Source organism: Microchirus variegatus (assembly GCF_963457635.1).
Source record: "Microchirus variegatus genome assembly, chromosome: 4".
In the NCBI taxonomy this organism is placed as follows: domain Eukaryota; kingdom Metazoa; phylum Chordata; class Actinopteri; order Pleuronectiformes; family Soleidae; genus Microchirus; species Microchirus variegatus.
The window spans coordinates 16,585,830-16,604,986 of record NC_139805.1 but is presented as its reverse complement, the minus strand read 5'-3'; the positions used below and the strand labels follow the sequence as shown (position 1 = coordinate 16,604,986).

General features: G+C 41.7%; 2 protein-coding genes across 2 annotated transcripts in view; both read right to left on the bottom strand.

Moving 5' to 3' along the window:
- cpamd8 (C3 and PZP like alpha-2-macroglobulin domain containing 8) overlaps window positions 1–4,905 on the bottom strand; it is a gene marked incomplete at its 5' end in the record, with an annotated part of 42,035 nt that extends 37,130 nt beyond the window's left edge. The window contains 6 exon segments of the mRNA XM_083887618.1: window positions 236–253; window positions 685–737; window positions 977–1,142; window positions 1,739–1,761; window positions 2,313–2,464; window positions 4,820–4,905. Coding sequence (XP_083743744.1) covers window positions 236–253; window positions 685–737; window positions 977–1,142; window positions 1,739–1,761; window positions 2,313–2,464; window positions 4,820–4,905 — 498 coding nt within the window.
- A 2,299-nt stretch (window positions 4,906–7,204) lies between these two features.
- On the bottom strand, window positions 7,205–12,144 carry sac3d1 (SAC3 domain containing 1; the record flags this gene model as incomplete). Its single annotated transcript, XM_083888187.1, has 9 exons — window positions 12,047–12,144; window positions 11,708–11,866; window positions 11,396–11,537; window positions 10,953–11,094; window positions 10,618–10,740; window positions 9,857–9,907; window positions 8,706–9,117; window positions 7,922–8,204; window positions 7,205–7,671 (listed from the first exon to the last, which is right to left on the bottom strand). Exons 1-9 carry the CDS (start codon window positions 12,080–12,082, stop codon window positions 7,205–7,207), a joined length of 1,815 nt encoding a protein of 604 aa, XP_083744313.1. The 5' UTR covers window positions 12,083–12,144.
- Window positions 12,145–19,157: the final 7,013 nt, after the last annotated feature.

The following is a 19,157-nucleotide window of genomic DNA, read 5'->3' as shown; positions in this document are numbered from 1 at the left end:
CACTACAAATCATGCACCGACTCCCAAAAAAAAGCTACTTATGAAACAGCAGAGAAGAGAAGAAGCTAGAAAAGAGGAGATGTATCTTGTTTATCCTTGCACTGTTGCACAGAGCACCCTGTTATCTAGGTGAGCTGCCATGACTTCTGCTCTATAATCTCCAAGTCAAATTGCCACTATCCCTTCCCAGACACAGCTCTGCCAACCCTGGGTGGTCCTGCCAGTCTCCACTCACCAAAATATATGCTTCAATCTGCAAGAAAAAAACAAAAAAACAGAGAAAGACAAAGACAAGATGTTATGAATGACATTTTAAAGATCCAGTGCTTCTTCCCCAGTGATTTACCCTCACTCTTTCCTTATCCAACAATCATCCATCTGTGAAAGTGAGTACTGCACTTTACCAGAAGCAGACCTTCATAGCTGCAAACATCAATAAACCATCTGTCTGCACAGTTGCACGGTATATTTGGAGGAATTGCTAACATTCCAAGAGAGATCTGACTCTAGCTTCTGTAAATACATGACTGTAGGTTTCTCTGCACTCAGGCTCAGTTTATCCTCGTGATTTCACTCAATTAGAGACATAAAAAGTATATGTCAGTGTCATTTGACTGCTTACGGGGAAATTACAGATACTCCCAATTGTTATTAAATTCTTCATTGATGTATGTGCCGTGTTACCTTGTCATTTACTGGCCTCAGATCAGGGGTGACCGTGTAGACATTGATCAGCACTGTGGACAGAAAAGGAAACACAGCATTGTCAAATACAACAGGTTTACATCCATTCAACATGCACATCTTAAGGCTGTTGAGCCACTTTCACATTTTGGACCACCTATTTGCAATCAAACTGACATTACATCGCTTCTTTCCATATTAGTTGTTCAGTTTGAACACAGCATGAACACCTTTTCACTGCATTTCTGTATAGTTCTTAACTGATTAACTACCAGGTGCACAATAAGGGAACCTTTATTTTTGGGTTTGTAGACAGGCTTGTCAGTCTGAATGAAGACAGTGGTGCCCTTGCTCTCCACAGTGACGGTGGTGTAGTTGTGGAAGATGTATCCGCCCTCGGTGAGGTGACGGTTCCCCCACACCTTCAGATGCGCCTGGCCTCTTAAGCCATAGGGAACCTGGAGGAGGCACAGGGACAGGAAGGATCAAGACTGGATTTACAAAAAAAAGGTAATTTGGTCCGTGGGGAACGGATTAAACTAGTGCAGTCAATCAGATATTATTCACTCTGATTTAGCATTTCAATTTTCCTTGATAAAACAAGCTACAGAATAACAAAAGAGCGACATTTACACACCAGAGGAAGATGCCAAGCTATAACACTGCTCACTACACATGACTTTATTTCACGAGAATGAGGGTGGAGGTTACAGGGAGGGGAGACACACAGAGGGGAAGAATTGAGTCGTGCATACTAGATTATTTATTCCAGCCTTCGGGAGCGGCGGACCATACATGCACGTCAACAGCTGTTGCATATTACATCGAGGCTGTTACCTTATTCCCGATGAACGAGCAGAGACAGATGTTGCATTACAAATAATGTTAGTGTTGATTTGCATGTTGCCTGGGGAATGTGCACACAACAGACGAGAGGTTCTCACTACTGTGCAGCTGTCACCACTAAACAGCGCTGTGCATTGTAAACATGTCTGGAAAGCAGCATGCATGTACTCTGTACTGTAGGACACTGCTCAGAGAACAACCGACTCACCTTTATTTTGATGGTGCCTTTGTCTGAAAAAAAACCCAAAAAACAAACGGAACACAGATTATTTAATGTGGGATGTTTCATCAGCAACATCTCACTTTCCCCCCATATCTGTGTTATCATCTGAATAACACAATTAATATTGAGTAGTAATAGGAGCTACTATGCTGTGGTGGAATTTGCCTGTAGGGCTCTCACTCTGCATAACATCCAGCTGCAATCTGTCTCCATGCCACACCAAGGCAGAGCTTGCACCATCTATTAATGGTTCTGTCAAACAAATCACACACTGTGTACACAAAGTGGCCAGTGGGATGGGCTATACTGATGACTCCAGTCATAGATAATGTCCATGGAAATCCTGGCTGGTCAGGAGCACACATTTATAGTAAAGATGAATTAGGGCTCATTATGTGTGTGTGTGTTTGTTTTTGCCAACATGCCTGCCTGTGTGATCTCAAACAACCTTTGAATAAAGGATACAAAGAAGGTGTCTCATAGCTCAACTTGTTAGTGCAAGTTTTCTTTTCAAAACGTAATGCATTGTAGACTGCAGAACTGCAGAATATGTTCTCACCGAGCACCGAGCCGTGGCCGTGGGTGACCGTCTGCCCCTTCGCAGACAGCTGCACCTGGACGTGGGTTTCTGCTTTTGCATTGAAGATGGTTATGCTCACGCTCTCCTCTACGCCTGCTCGAAACACTGAGGGCGCAGCGACCAAATAACCCCTGTAAGTGAAGGGATGGAGAAAGAAAAATGGTGGGGAAAGCAAGGAAAGAAGGATGGTGAGACAAGAAGCGAGATGTTAGAGTTCGGGGAAAAAGTAGATGTGGAAAAGAAGAAGGAGTGATGGTGGTAAAATATATATTAGAGGTCATTGAAGTGGAACTGATGTGCCCACAAATTTCATTTTACCTCCGAGCCAGATGCATGTCCACATGCACGCAGTCATACAAAGTAAAAAAAAAATGCACTGAACAAAAATAACACGTACAAACAAGGCCAGGTTACCAGGGACACAGTATCTGTTGACCAATGAGCTTTTGACTTGAGTGTTTTCTTTGGGTGGTCTGGCACGGCCAGACAGAACCTGGGTGTCTGTTTAGAAAAATAACGACTGAGATTCCACACAGTCACTCTGACATTTAATTGAGGGGAAAAAGCCCATCACTGAGGTCACGGAGCAAAGGTCACCCCTTTGATGATTATTAAAAGTCGGGGGGAAGGCAACTTTAAGTTTTATTTGGGTGAAAGGACTTGCCATCTGGGACAGAGAGGCAGATTACTCAGGTAACGGGGTCTTGACAGTATGAGACTAATTTGGGAATGAATATTTGATTATTAATTTATATATTCAATAAAGGTAAGTTAGTTAATGTGACTATTCTATTAAAAAGATACAAACCTGAAAAATGTTTTGTCAATGATTGCACTGAGAAAAACAAAAACAAAAAAACATTGACTACCTAAACTGTGGTGCATATATTACCACAAGGTGGAAGCAGCAGAAATCATTTGGTTAGTGCATGTGTGTTTGCAGAAGTGATGAGGTTTCTTGAATGCATCTCATCAGCTGCATCATTTTCACTCGCTATCATGTGCTGGAGTTTGATTTTTGACTTCTTGGGAGTGGAGAATTTCCCTCTCACAAATGTGTCTGATGTTGAAATGAAATTTAAAGTCTGTTGTGAAGGTTTGGCTGGATCTTAAATGCTTCCCCTCCTCATAAAGATACAACAGTAAAGTTAGTTTGAAGAAAGCACACGCTGCTAGATCTGAAATAGTCAGTGTACAATAGCGAAGTTGAAACTTACTTCACATTCAAGTACTATGCTGTATTTTCCAAGTTTCTTTGTTTTTGTTTGTTTGTGTTTTTTTTTTTATATATTTGAAGGATAATCCAGTTAAATATTTGAATAGGATTATTGCTTGGGAAATAGATGGGGGTTATTTATGGTTATGTGGTGCAGATGATCCAATTGCTTGTTCATTCTGTCACCTCTACCTGTGAGCATGTGCTGATTTGAGAAACTCCAACACAAAACCAAATACCACCCACTTAAGGCAGGTGTAAGTGAACCAATCCAAGTCTAAATCTCAATCACTTCTGTCCCAGTCGCACACTGACTGTAGGTCTTAAGGCAAACGGGTCCAGATGAGTGAGTAAAGCCTTGAGCACAGACCCAGTTGCATGCCTGAATGATCAGGTGGTTGGCATTACAGCACTGCTGCATTACAGCCACAGGCAGCTGCTGTGGTTCCTGAGAGAGAAGGTCAGATGAAAAGCCCCCTGGAAAAGAAGGCTTTGTGAAAGGGAAGATAATGCGAGGAAATTGACGGTGTGCTTTTGATCTACAGTGAGTTTAACCAGCTCTTGGATGAGCGTGGATCAGGTGGAGGAGACCATGCTTATTGGAGTCACATGACCTGATGCACTCATTGTGTTTTTGCCCAACTTTTGTCCTCACTGCCTGAGAAGGATTTATGTTTTCATTTGTAGGTAAAGTCCAGAACAGTCTTTATAGTCACATGTTTGTTTGTTTTTTGGGTTCATGGAACTTAACTTTTTGCTCTTTTTTTTCCACAATCCACCCTCATAACAAAAATGTGACCTTTCTTTTGTAAATCAAGCATGCATTAATGAATAACTGGATACATTACATGTCCTGAACACCCCTTGATAGGCATCAGGAAGACTATTTTGCAACCCAGTTGTATTAATACAATTCTCAAAGTCAGGATTAATATATTTTCACCAAGAACCAAAGGTCACATCTGAAGAAAAATCTAAATAAAATCCCTTAAATATGAAAAACGTACTTATTATATGCGCAAGTCAAGGCAGACAAGTTGCTTTAGTTGTCGTTTCTGTGCAATGATGTGAAATCATCACATATACACTCACAGTAACTGTGACTAAGAGGCAGATAAACCTCACAGATCAACAACAGGATGCTCGCTGCACATAAAGGATAATGATACTGTAGCCGCAGGTCACACATTATCATGAGTAATCAAGTGTTGCTTAAGTAGTTAAGCAACAAAGCAGCACATGCAACCACATGCAACCACTGGCTACTTACTGTCTCTCTTGTGCAGAACTTGTGCTCACGTCGCAGAGGAACAAAGTCCACGAAAGGCTCAAAGCTGTCAACGACCAGCGCAACATTGTGACCGAGTCACTCGTGTGAATATCGGCTCTCTCTCTCTCCTCTCAAGGAAGTATGGATCTCCTGAGGAAAAAGTTAAATGAAAAATGAAGAGCGCGAGTCTTCACTTTCCTCAAGTCAACGTATCTGCGCGGAGCTTCGTCTGGAGACGAAGGATCAACTTTTTATGATCATCCCGCTTCGCTAAGTCCAAGCAACTCTCGTCTTCTTCTTCTTCCCCCCTTCCTCTTCTTTCAGAGCCCAGAGTACACGGACAGTCCTCTCCCATGTGCCTTCACCCGCCCCGGTTCCGTTCTCTCATATTTCAGCATTACACATAGTAAGCGTCCTCCCACCGCAGCGCGCAAAATGTGTGTCACGGTAAAGAATTGTTTGACATAAACGACCCGCTCCCCAGCTCCCCCTCTCTCCTCCCCGGACTGATCCTGCTGGATCCGTCTCAGGTCACTCGGTCTTCTTTCCGCGCGTCAGGGAGGGAGACGATGGTCCGCTCCAGGCTGCGGGTCACGCTCTTCCTTTGCCTCCTCGCAAGTCTTTGGGCGACGATCAGTTACCTGCACGTCAAAGATGTGTCTTCAGTAGGAAACTTAAATCCGTCTGCCTGCTACAGCGGGTTCCTTCTGCGAAGGGAAACATCACTGCCGCCGCGATGAGTGCGAACACGACACAAACACCTGGAAACAGGAAAATCTCTCGTTCCGTCTCTTATTTTCCTTCTGATTGGAGTGAGTTGATACCCCCAAAAAGAGATCTCCTGCCCCCAAGTGGTAAATGTGCTTAGGTGCAGTAATGTTTACCATAGATGTCAATTTTTGTCTTTTACATAACATTTTATTGAAGTTTCTGAGGTACTGCATCTGTCATATTAAATCAACACTGTTATACATTTAAGTATTTTTCATTAAAAATGAATTTTAAAAAAAGTCAGACATAAAAGCAAAACTATGCAATTTTATGATAGATATTGAATGTCCTACCCATTTTAATAATGCCTTTTAAATAGAAACAGTTTGGTTTTTATAGCCTTGAATTTAAATGTTTATGCTGTATGTACTTTGTGTAAGGATTTTGTTCTACACCAGCCTGGATTTTGTCTTTTGATGTTGAAGTTTACTATGCATATGGAAAATTATTGGAGATTTTCTGGGCTGAAAAGGCCACTGTAGTTCCCGCACAGTCTTGTGAAAGGGCAGAGTCAGTGTAAGAGTCCTCAATTTATTACAATCTCCAGCCCCGCCTTTAGAGGTCACTAAGGGTGCATTCTCACCAGCCTGGTTTAGTGTGTTTAAATCAAATCCTGGTGCATTGACCCCCTTAGTACAGTCCGTTTTGAACACTTGCAAGTGAACTCTGAAGTGTTTCACTGGAAACGATGGCTAGAGCCTCAGTGTTGTCATCTAAACCTGCAAACCGATGTCAGAGCAGCAGGGCAGATGAACATTAACCTACGGTCTCCACAAATTAGAGTGCGTTATTAGATTTGCCTTTGTGAATGTGAACCGAACCAGCTGAAAATTAAACAAGGTATCAATGACCAAACGAAACAGACTAATAATGTGCAAACAATTCTTACTCACTGGATCCACTGGCTTGCAATAGGGACAGTGGCACCACATTCATTCACTCAGCACCCTTCCGTCTCTAAACTGCCTTGAGATTGGTCAGCGTCTGCTGTCATGGGCCAGATTTTCCTGAGGCTGTAAATGGCATCTACAGTATAGAGGTGCAGAGGTTTCAGTCTGGGATCACTTGATATACATTGTGGTGAATTTATATAGTTATGGCTCAATAATGGCAAAAATCTGCCAGCAACCCTGGCTCTAAAAAGAAAAAAAAACTTTGGAACTCATCTAAAATGCATTTCCATCACAGCTGGTTTTCTACAGTGATAACATAACCTGCAAAGGTAACATAGTGTTGCTTTAAACATTTAAACAATAAGAATTTAACCTGAAAACAGTCATATCATTAAAAAAAACAATTCACATATTTGAGCATTTCAGACATAGAGTTAATGGGGAATTGGGGATTTAAGGACGCATCAAGAACCAATAGGGAACTTTTTCATCATTCAGCCTTTCCGAGTATGATAATCCCTTGACCCAACTATAACCTCTGACCCTAATGCTAGACTTGTAACATGTATAATCTGATAGTTTTCGTGGTAAAACATGGATGCTTTATGGCTCAAATTAAACAAGGTAAAGAACAGAATAACAGAACCGACAGAAGTCCACAATCAAATCCACGATGAAATTCAATATCAAAATTTGTATCAAAAATTATCTTCCATTCGTCTCAGGCAAAACCATTAACAATACTTCCAACAGTGAGGTCTTTGTTTTTCTCTGCTACTATGCTGTGATACAGTTTACAGGGCAGTTTGCCTTGTTCAGGCTCAGTGAAAGCAGCCTTTGAGAAAATCACATGATTGCCTTGGGAAACCTCCACTCCATAATCCAGACAGAGTTGGGCTGTAAGTGACTTGTCTAAGAACAGGAGCTGGGCGAGCCTGTCAAGAGGAAAGTGACAGTTGCGGCTGCTGAATCCATGGCTGAATATGTGCAGCAGATCTCTTCGACAGGTCTCCAGGTGTCGGTGGAGAGCGCAACACTGCAGGAAGTTCAACCTCTGAGTCAGTCGAAGCAAACGTACAGGGTTTCGCTCCAGAAAAGCCCGGTTGATGGAAAGTGCAAGCTTGATAGAGGGAGTGCTGCGGAGCTGCTTCGGGAGTGTCACGATGTGTTGTGTTGCAAGATTTGAACCTATAAAAAATGTGGAAAAACAAATACAAATAACAGCAGATAAAACAATTCATTTCATTAATAGTAACACCAGGAAATTAACAAATATGTGCAAAGTGTTCTTCAAAAGCAGGAAATATCCATCTATGTTGCATGAAAGCAACCACAATAATGCTACCGAGTGTGTGTTTTGCACTGGTTTGACAGGAATATTAATATGCAAATGCAAACAACCCTATAAAGCATTTAACTATTAAAGAAAGGAACCTACCCAAGTTGTACAGAAGACCAAGAGCTTGAAACTCTTCCTCATTGGGGTGCAATTCTGTTCTTGTTGCATAGCAATCAAACAGCCAGCTCAGATTTTCCTGCAGGTGTGTGTCATTAATACGTGGGTCATAGAGCCGCAGCGGTTCACCGCAAAGACGAAAAGAGGCGTAGATGAGGAAACGTATGGTCTTCTCCAAAATAGAAACACAGTCCAAACCAGACACCCTCTGGATGATCATGTCCTGCTTCACTCCACGCAGCCGATCAAAAACAAAGCTGTACACCTAAAAAATAAAAATAATTTGAATAAAGCATTAAGGCCTTTAGAAGTTGTATTGTTATGGATCTACGGTTGTAACATCGATATTATAATATTCTTACTATCTCTGCCAAAACCAGGGTCAGTTGTGCTAGCCACTACAATACATTTTAAAGCCACCAGTCAATCAATGGTTTACCACTTTCTATCCAATATCACATACAAATTATAATTCAGTCAAAGACAGTATGACAAAAAAATTTAATGTGAGTAATATGTTTTAAAGATACGCGATGTATTTTAAAGCCAGGTTTAAAGGGGGGCATATGAGCTGAGAACTCATCTCTAAAGTATTTGATTCTTTTGTACTTAAACTACCAGTAAAATCAATTTTCAACGGTTTTAATGGTCACAGTGTATGTGTGTGGATTACACCAAAAGTACAAGTAAAGTATGAGATGATAATAAAATCAAATGGGGCAGACCAAGACACATAATTAATACATATATATATAAAAATACTAGCCTCCGTCCAAGGACGCATGTTTGGGGAAGCAGCGATGTCATCAATAAGGAAACACACAGTTTTCCGCAAGACTACGGGTGGACGTAGCTCAATGGGGTTCGTTGCATCTTTCCCAGCCGCTGGTCTGGAATACTCCTTGACAGCTCGCAAGGGATCGCCAGTGGGCCGTTTATGTCTTTCAGTTCCTGCTAACGTCTCAAAGCGGTGAAGGCGACTCTGCTTCTCTCTGGCCTGCAGCTCATGAGCAGGACACATGGTCAGGCAGGTCCCTCTGGGCACTGCCCCTTTCTTCTGTTGTTCAGGAATCTCACCCTCCTCCTGTCTCACCGGTCCCCCGTCTTCTCCTCGCCATTGCTCCTGATTCCGTTGCCTCCACTCTCCTGCAGGTGCATGTCTCCTCTGTGAGTGAGAGCTGTTTGAGGAGATTATTGGCAGCTGAATATGTGATTTGACAGAAACCAGAGATACATAACAAAAAGGCAAGAGCAGCAGCATGTGAATTTCTCTGTGAGATGAATAAAGTATCTATCTATCTATCTATCTATCTATCTATCTATCTATCTATCTATCTATCTATCTATCTATCTATCCATCTCCAATTCTGGCCCCTAATAAGGACATGACAATCTTAAACATGTCACAAAAAATATGACGAGTTAATGTCAAAGAGCTCAACTCTTTCTTATGGCGTTTAACTAAACACGTTTCCATGCCTCTTTAGGGTATGCCTCACATTTAAACCTGTATAGGTTTTTGTTCAGTTCAGTTCAAAGCATTGTGCTCAACTCCGTTACATTTCAATGTCTGGTCACAACATGAGTCAAGACTCGCAAGACTCGCAAGACTCATGCTCTCATTGCGAGACTCCATATTGTGCAAATACCACGCTACTTTTTATTTATGACGTATAACTATACCGCTAACAGTGCAGTTGTGTAGTTGACAACAATGCTAACCACCCAGCGAAAGAAAGTTAGCTAGTTAGCTAACGACAAATAAAGCAACAGCGCCGCGTCCCCGAACAAACAATACGTACGTTTCATTATAGAACGTGTCTTTCTATAGGTATTGTGTGATAAAGTAACTGACTTTAAATAATGTTTCTAGCAAATGCCCAAATTATTTAAATAAAAATCCGTGTTTGTACTCACATGCGACGAGGCGTCCTTCTGCGGTGCATTGGTGCTTTGAACAGGTCGTCGCTTCACGGTATCATCCAATCAAATCAAATCAACTTTGAGGTTTGCTGTGACGCCACATCCGGTGCCGAGTTCAGGCAGTAAAGGTTCAGTCCCAAATGTCCACAGTTGTAAGACCCAAATCGTCACGTACTCAGCAGTGTCTCAAAATGCAGGCCACATCAAACTCATGTAGCATTGTTAGCAGTATGTGTTCCTGTATCCAATTTCCCTTTGCAATATATAGATCTTTAGATGTTGTAATTAAGTATACTGAATCTGGACACCATCTCCACTGATCGTATAATCGTATAACTTTTCACAACACAAAGTCATAAAGATACTCACCAGACTGGACATGCAGATTACCAAAACATTTTATACAAGAGAATGGGATGATTTTCTCACCTGCCATAACTTGTATCACCATCTGTAAAGCTCAGATGTTCCTCTAACCGGTGTTTTGTGCATGTATAAATATATGTGAAACACCAATCTTTGCTCTTGAAACACTTACAGGCCACAGTAACATTTTGATGTTTTTATTGTTAAATATTTATTAACATGGTTTCATCTGTAAAACAGCATCATTATACAATATTTACACAAAACAGCTGCAAAAAACAACAACAAATCTGTCAGTCCACAGAAATGACAGAAATGGCACAAATAATTCATGGAAGATTAAGGAGTTATCAAAGTGCATGTACTATGTATCCCATGCATTCTTTCACTGTTTGGGGCAGTAAAGCTCATGGGTTCTTGCTGTGCCGAGCAACTCTTCCTCCGCAGACTGATGGACGTGGGTGGTATGGCGGCAGACCAACGATGACAACTCCAGTAGTTCTGAAAATGTACTGGAGGAAAAAAATGGAGCGGAATCAATTGCAGTATTGATTTTTTTATCATGCTTGGTACTTGGCAGGGTTCGATTCTGTAAGAATATTCTTATTCATGATAAATCGGAGTCCACTCTAAACATTCAATTAATCCTCTTAGAATAAATCCAAGAGCAACAAATCAAACTGAAAAACAAATACCGTATGCAGCCCTCATTATATGTGCCTACCCTGAAAGCTGCTGACTGATCTCCTTCGATGTAATTTTCATGTTCCTCATGCACTCGAGAGAGACGCTGTTGTCCTTATGATCTCCCTCAGTGCATTCCTTCAGCAACGTCTCACTCTCCTTCAGGCAAGCTTCAGCTTTATCTGAAATGGGTAGACAGAGGTGGAGCCAATTATCATAAATTATCATCAGATCAAAAATAATTCAGTTGTACTTCCATTAGCTTGTGGAACACAACAGATTTCGGTTTATGTTTCGCTTATATCCCTGAACAAAACTATGTCCACGCTGAAAAAGAAACAAGGTATGACATTTACATGCAGTAAAAGAAATTTACAAATGTAGGAATAAATATTAGATTATTTTCTTTCCTCCAAGATAACAATTTTGTTTTGTATAGGTATTTTTATTAGTATATAAAAATGAAGTCATTAGTATTACAACCTAGAAATTCCCGTCTGTCCCCATCAATGTAGAAATTCTTGACGGGCAGCTCATGGCGAGTGGTGTCAATAGCTGTTGCAAAAGTCTTGTATTCTTTTGTGAACTGCTCAGCAGCTTCAGCCACAGGAGTCAGTGCAGCAATCTGGGAAGAAATATGATAACACAAGTAGGATTAAAATCACAGAATCTTGCTTCATCTTCATCCTACTGATTGGGAAATAATTATGACCATTACAGCATTGCTAAAACAACAAATCCAATGTTGGCTTTTTGCACAGTATTGTTCATACAGTGCAAACCAAGTGACCTGACCTGCAAATCCAGCAGCTCATTTACGAGACGGTCCTGTTCTTTAAGCAGATATTGGCACTTCTTCTCCTGGACCTCCGTATGCAGATCCTCATCTTCTTCCATCATCTGCAATAGATTTTCCTCTGCCTCAGCCTTGAGTGTTGCAGTATTGTGTTCCATCTTTGAACAAACAGAGAGATGAGTCGAATCAGTCAGAGCATGCAGGACTCTGGGTTGTTTATTTCAACTCAAGCATGTGAATAAGACAGTCAAACGTATTTTTAATCTCATCATGTACATTGCTTTCGGAGTATTGTATCTGCTAACCCTCTGTTATCAGCTTACACCTGATGAACTCACCTTAGCTGTGAGGTAAGCAAGTAGGAATGTTTGCATCTCAATCTCCCACTTCTCCTCTTCTGAGCTTCTCTCAGGTTCTGAAGCATTTTCTATCACTGTCTTTTCTGAGTTAAGAGAAATAAAAAAACATTTCAGGGTTGTCCCATCTGCATTAGGCTATAGACATTTTAAGCCATTTAAATAATTTTACCTTTGATGCCTGAAATATCAAAATCTGGTCGAAAGCTGTGTCCGTCAGAGAAAGTAGATTGTAGAATACTTTTCCCGAGCAGATGAGGATCTGTTTCACGTGATGTCTTGGCTGTAAGAAGGAAAATATTAAAACCCCAATTTCACCCTGACCCTAATCCTATGACTAACTTGAAGAATAAACAACTCAAGTACTAATATAAACATTACAGCTCTTCTGCAAAGTACTGTTAATCATTGCTTCAAGTGCATATTTCACTGAGCATACTTTTGTGAGTTAAATTAAAACAAAATAAAACAATAAATATTTTACATTAACATTAACTACTAGAGACTACTCTAGTAGACTAGGTAACAATGGAGACTACTACTCAGTGCACTTTCATAAGAAATTGCAGTGGGGTTGTTGCATTGAATTTTTCATTTATAAAGGTGGAAAAATCCAATCCAAAATACTTTGAATATTTTCAGAAATGAACACAATATTCAACATCGAAGAATATATGTAAGACTGTCCTAGCGTCTGTGCTGAAGTGTGTGCAACTAGTTAACTAGTAGACAAATTAATGGTGGAATATGAAGGAGAAAAAGAAAAGAAATGGCCACTGCAGAACCACAAATAGTGGGAGCAATCCCATGAATTATTACCACTTACATGTTGAAAAAGCCTGTGGAGCCATGGAGCGTCTTGGTGATGACCCCAACTTTGGTCTGACACCACAAGGTTTAGTTGAGGAAGGCTTCAGTGGCATGGCAATGGCATCATTGGTCAGCGAGTTACTCTGTTAACGGTTAGGAAATAAAATAAGGCACAGATTTTTACTATCAATTAATAGCAGTAACATAAGGTAAAAAAGTTATCTGAGGTTCACACAAACAAGGCAGACAGTTACAACTTGACGATGGTGATAGCATGGTAATACAGTACTCGTAATCGTTCTGTAGGGGGAGATCACTAATTACATCTTATTTCTAAAGCAATTTCCAGCTTGGTAATAACAATGTTACTTTCCCATGAGACTGTTATTATTACTACTACCACAATGTTACTGTACTGTAATGTGAACTGTAATGTGAAGTGTTACCAAAGACACAATACCTTTGACAATGATGTCTTCTCAGCAGACTGCATATATCGAGACTTGACTATAGTTCCACTGGCTAAAGATTGAAAATAGCATAGGTGCATGTTTCATGTAAAAACAGTCATTTACAGGAAACAAAATACTTTCTCTCATCTCAGGTATCGCACAAACAAAGGTAAATACTTACATTTAACAGCTTTCTTCCCAGTTCCACTGGTGCTAGCTTTATTAGCATCGTCCCCACTTTTGGAGCTGAAAACAACAACAAAATAGCAGAAACTGGAGTACAAGTGGACCTTTTAATGAAACATTATTTAGAAAACGCCCAAAGGAATAGTTATGTTAGTTGTTATGACGGGGCGTGCTGGCCTTGGATGGGGAGACCAGCCTATGATGTGGTCCAGGGCTAGTAGGAAGCAGAGGAAGGACCTTGTGATATCTGAGGTGACAAGATGGCTGAGGAAGAGTACACGGTCAAGGCAGTGGCGCAGGGGCAGCAGGGACACTGGACAACGTGGGAGGGGGTGGTGGGTTGGGAGGTGAGCTGGGCAGAATTTTGGAAACTGCCACAGGCCCTACTCAGTTTCCTCCTCAGGGCAACCTATGATACTCTGCCCTCCCCCCAAAACCTCCAGCAGTGGCTGGGCACCGAGCAGGCCTGCGACCTCTGTGGGACCATCAGTGCTTCCCTACAACACACCCTTTCAGGATGCAGACTGCGCTCTCTCAGGGCAGGTACAGATGGCGGCACGATCAGGTGTTGAGGAATGTGGCAGAGGTGGTAGAGAGGAAAAGGCAAGAGGCGAGCAATGGGAGCCAGCCGGGCATACAGCAGTGGACCCAGTTTCTTACGGAAGGGGAAGTGGGGGAAATTGCAAGTAGGAGACCAGCATCCATCCTCCTGTTGCCAGGCATGGTTTGGAAAATGGAGGTGGACTTGGGCAGACAGCTCCACTTCCCAGGAGAGATCTGCAGCACCACACTAAGGCCCGATATGGTGCTGTGGACCAAGGCGGAGAGGTCTGCGCTACTGGTAGAGCTGACTGTGCCATGGGAGGAGGGGATGGAGGGAGCCCATGAGAGGAAGAGGGCGAAGTATACCGAACTAGTAGCAGAATGCAGGGAGAATGGTTGGACCACACGAATCTTCCCAGTGGAAGTGGGCACCAGGGGATTTGTGGGAAGCTCAACAACTCGCCTACTTAAAGAGCTAGGGTTGAGGGGCAAGGAGCTACACAAAGCCACCAAGGAGCTGGCTGAGGAGGCAGAGAAGGCAAGTTTCTGGCTTTGGCTAAGGAGGCGGGACAAGGCGTGGGGAGTGAGCAACTCCTGAGAAAGGCTAGCTGCTGTTCAAACCAATAGCTTAGCTTAGCAACCCTAAAGTTACTCCAAGTTCACGAAACTATAGAGACGAGCTGCTTTGTCTGTTGATATGCAGGAATTTACTGGCGAATACAATAATAAAGCCCATCGTTTTAATTTGAACAGCTCATCCCGGCTGTGTTTTCTCTCCAACAACAAAATCTAAAACGCCGATAAATCAACGACACACAAGACACTTGCTTATGAAAAGGAGAAAAAAACAACTCTTAACTACCTCTTCGCATCAGTGGATGTGCATTTGAATCCGCTCGGCGCTATTGTTCTTCTTTTCGACGCCATAATGTTTTAAAGTGAGCCGCGTTCCAGTATGGGCGGGGTTATGTATGACACATTGTACGTCGGTTTTGAAGACCGCCAGAAACAAAAGCCTCGTGGTACATTGGTTCCGGGCTTCCTTCTTCTCTGTGGCGTTATTGAGCGAATGATGATGGTGAGTACGAGTTGGTGACATCCACTGTGCTCAAGTCTGACCATTCATAGTTTCATGGAACTACTGTTTTGTTTTATTGCTGATTACATGTACATTCAATTATGGTTTGATTTAAATCTAAAACCTAGTACATCACATTCCCCCAGGTTTTAAATAAGGTCCCTGCAGTGGGATGCGTGTCACTGGTTATGCTAGACTCAAGCATATGTAATAATATCACACACATTGTATGTAATATTCACACTATATATATATATACATATATATATATATATATATATATATATATATATATCGATAAACAATGTCATGATTTCAGCATCATGATTAGAAGAAAAGTCTACTGGAGACATTCAACATGTCTCATCATCAGAAGTCCTAAAATATACGCTATGTGAATGTAGGAAATTATATTTCTTTAAATCTTTAAAACTCTTGTATGTAAGTATGTGTGTCTAATATGAAAAATCTACTTCCCAAAACCTAGTTAATCTACAGTAGTCAACAACATAGTAACAAGGAGGTGCATTATATTGTCCGATTCATATGAGGTTTTATCAATATTAAAATTTGCTGCATGAGTAAAAAATAAAGTGTATGAAGGAAACATCTTCTCCACTTACTTCCAGTAACCACTAGATGGGTGTAAGGATCTGTATTCACTGTCAGAGTTAGCAGATTACAGCACAAGTGAATTATGAGAATGAACTCTTTGACAGAATGTGTAAACAGTCATGTGGTTACCAGCCATCATAAGAATAACAGTGATGATACTCAAGGTATCGTAGTAAAGTTTTAGTCAATACATTTTCATCTTTTCTTCATAACAAAAAACATAATTTTGGGTCAAATACTTTTTAACACCATCCATCCATCCATTATCTACCGCTTTTTCCTCCACCAGAGGGTCACGGGGGGTGCTGTGCCTATCTCAGCAGACATTGGGCGATAGGCGGGGTACGCCCTGGACAGTTCGCCAGTCCATCGCAGGGCCACATAGAGACAAACAACCATTCACTCACACACTCACACCTACGGTCAATTTAGAGTGACCAATTCACCTAATCCCCATATCGCATGTTTTTGGACTGTGGGAGGAAGCCGGAGAACCCGGAGAAAACCCACGCACACACGGGGAGAACATGCAAACTCCTTGCAGAAAGGCCCTTGTTCCGAAGTTGTCCCAAACGGGGCTCGAACCCAGGAACCCGGGTCTTCTTGCTGCAAAGGCAAGAGTGCTAACCACTACACCAACCGTGGGCCCCCTTTTTAACACATCTTAAATAATGATTAAATGTTATAATTACCTGACCAAAAAATACACTTGTTGAATACTTCAATTCAACTTTGGTCATGAGCGTGTACCTGCGTGTGTGTGTGTGTGTGTGTGTCTCCATCTCATCTGTGTGCATATCGACTTAATAAATTCTCTTAGCTAAATGTTGCAGTTTGTCTGTGTGTTAACAAGTCTTAAAGAACATAATGGGTGCTGATCCCACCTGTCTGAGCTGGTCTCAACAAATGGAAGGACAATAGGAAGAGAGCGGGCGTGGGACAGGGTGGTAAACACTGGTCTGCAGACATGGATGGATAAAGCACCGGTGATATAAAATGCTGTTTGCTCCCGAGTGGACAGCTAAAACTGGGGGAAAAAATGAGAAAGGAATAGCGAGTTTGACAGTTGCATGAGATAAGTAAATGTTTAACACCCAGGTATGGAAACTACTTTTATTCTGACCTTTTAGTTTTAATGAATTTTCATGAGAAAGGTTGAACAGTTGGTCTTGGCACAACAACAAATCTCCCACAAACACATGTCTGTATTTGTGTGTGTGTGTGTAAAGGCCGGGTCTTATCATTGCTCTTCTCTCTCTCAGTGTAATAAAGCCTTGGTTCAAGCTGCTTTGTGACCATGCATGGGCTGTCCATCTCTCACCACTAAGCAATGCCAGAGCCATAGCTGCTTTGAGGTGAACAACTAAGAATGATAGGAGTATCATCCACTTTTTTATGTTCATATTGCCATTTTTTTCTTTAAATTGTACATAAATGTCCCATTAGGACAGTAGATTCCTACTTAACTCCAGAGTAAAGGATGATATTCAGTCCACTGCTGAGAGGCTGAAGTGAAAGAGTGAGAAGTGCATGCTGAAAGACAGAAGTGTGAAAAGACATGGAGTCGCTGAATGAAAGTCCTTGTCTCTTCTCTGGACCCACCTCGAATGCCTCTCTCTCTCCCTCTCCCTCACTACTCCGAAACTGTGACGTCTAAAGAAGGATCCATGTATGTCACGGTGACCTCACTGATACTTGAGGACATTACAGATTGACAGATACAACGGGATGATGACACACCTGTATTTCATGTTTTGCATGGAGGGAAAGACAGTTAGCATTCAGCTGCGCTAACCCGTCGCGTACACGTGTACATTCACATTAACACAACACAGCCATGCAAGCCCACACATCAGACCCTCTTGCCTTTGCGGTAAACTGTTACTCATCACAAGCCAGTCTGCCAGTCTGGTCCACATAGCCTTCCAGGAATGCCTCGCATACACAGAAAAGTCAAAGTTTTTAATTTGGCATTCAACAACTGATTTGTCAAAGATATAATCTTATCTTATGGTTATCTGACCATGCATGATCGTATCGATCAAGATCTTAAAATGTCAAGCATCCACTTTTTTTCTCTCTCTCAGATTCAGCAGGGAGAGCATACCATCCATGTTAGTACATAAGTTCCTTTGTGGTTTTGTTGACCTCAGCGCCTGAGAGCAGGCGGGTGTATGATTTCATGTGTTTGCTTTGACTTGTAGTGGGTCTTGCTATGGTAAGTACCTAAGGAAGGACCTAACCAGCCAGACTGACGCTCCTGGTGTTAAGTCATTAAGCTTCTCTCTGTTAGCTCACTGTGGTAGCAGCTGACTATTATAGGATCATGCTTACATCTTAGCTTTGTAATATCTGCGGTGGCTTTACAGTTTTTAGTCAGTTTTTTTCATTTAAAAAGTCTTATTATGAGTGCTGAGGTTGTATCTCAATGTGGGTGAACTATTTTTTTATGAGAATGAACAAAATATACACACAATCTGGTCCACATAGCCTTCCAGAAATGCCAAGAAGTCAAAAACTATATTTGTACGATATAGCGGGGCATCTGATTATCCTGATTATTATGCACAACTACACACACAGAAATAACTATTATTGACAACAAATATAGTAGTTAGCACTCGGGTTCACGACCTGGTCTGAATAAGTGCCTTTCTGCATGGAGTTCTCCCCGCGTGTGCGTGGGTTTTCTCTGGGTTCTTCAGTTTTTGCCCACAGTCCAAAAACATGCAATATTATGGGTATTAGGTAAATTGGACACTCTAAAATTGACCATAGGTGTGAGTGTGAGAGTGGATGGTTGTTTGTTTCATTGTGCACCCTGCCTTTAGCCCCGTGACCCTCATGTGGAGGATGAAGCAGTAGAAGATGGATGGATGGATGGAGTTAGATGGGAAGACTTATGTCCTTACAGAGGTCTGAAAGCAGTCTCAAAGCAACACACGGCCATCCTGACCTGAGGCCTCGTCGTTCACCTCATCCATGTGTTGCTCACTTCCTAATTGGTTAATTACTGTGCTTAACTTCACGGGATGTGACCTCAGCTTGGTGTTCACTTTAGTGGATGAGCCCTGCAGCATGCCCTGCTGCAGGTGGTGGATACTGGGGGGGGGGGGGGGGGGGGGGTTGGAGGGGTTCATTTTCATTACATCAGCACAGTACAAATGCTCATGTTCTTCATTGAATGAAGAACTGAGATTTGAGTACCAGGTAGACGGCAATGCAGTGAATTCAGAAGATAACAATAAACAGAGGCACAAATTTACAATTGTTTCCATGATACGCAAACAACTTGTTTTGCGAGTGACTGTGCGAGATGGGGAATGGGAAAGTATATTATGTCTCCATGTTTATGTGTTAGCATGTGAGTTTTTGAGAATGAAAGATGAACACCATAAAGCAAGCATGA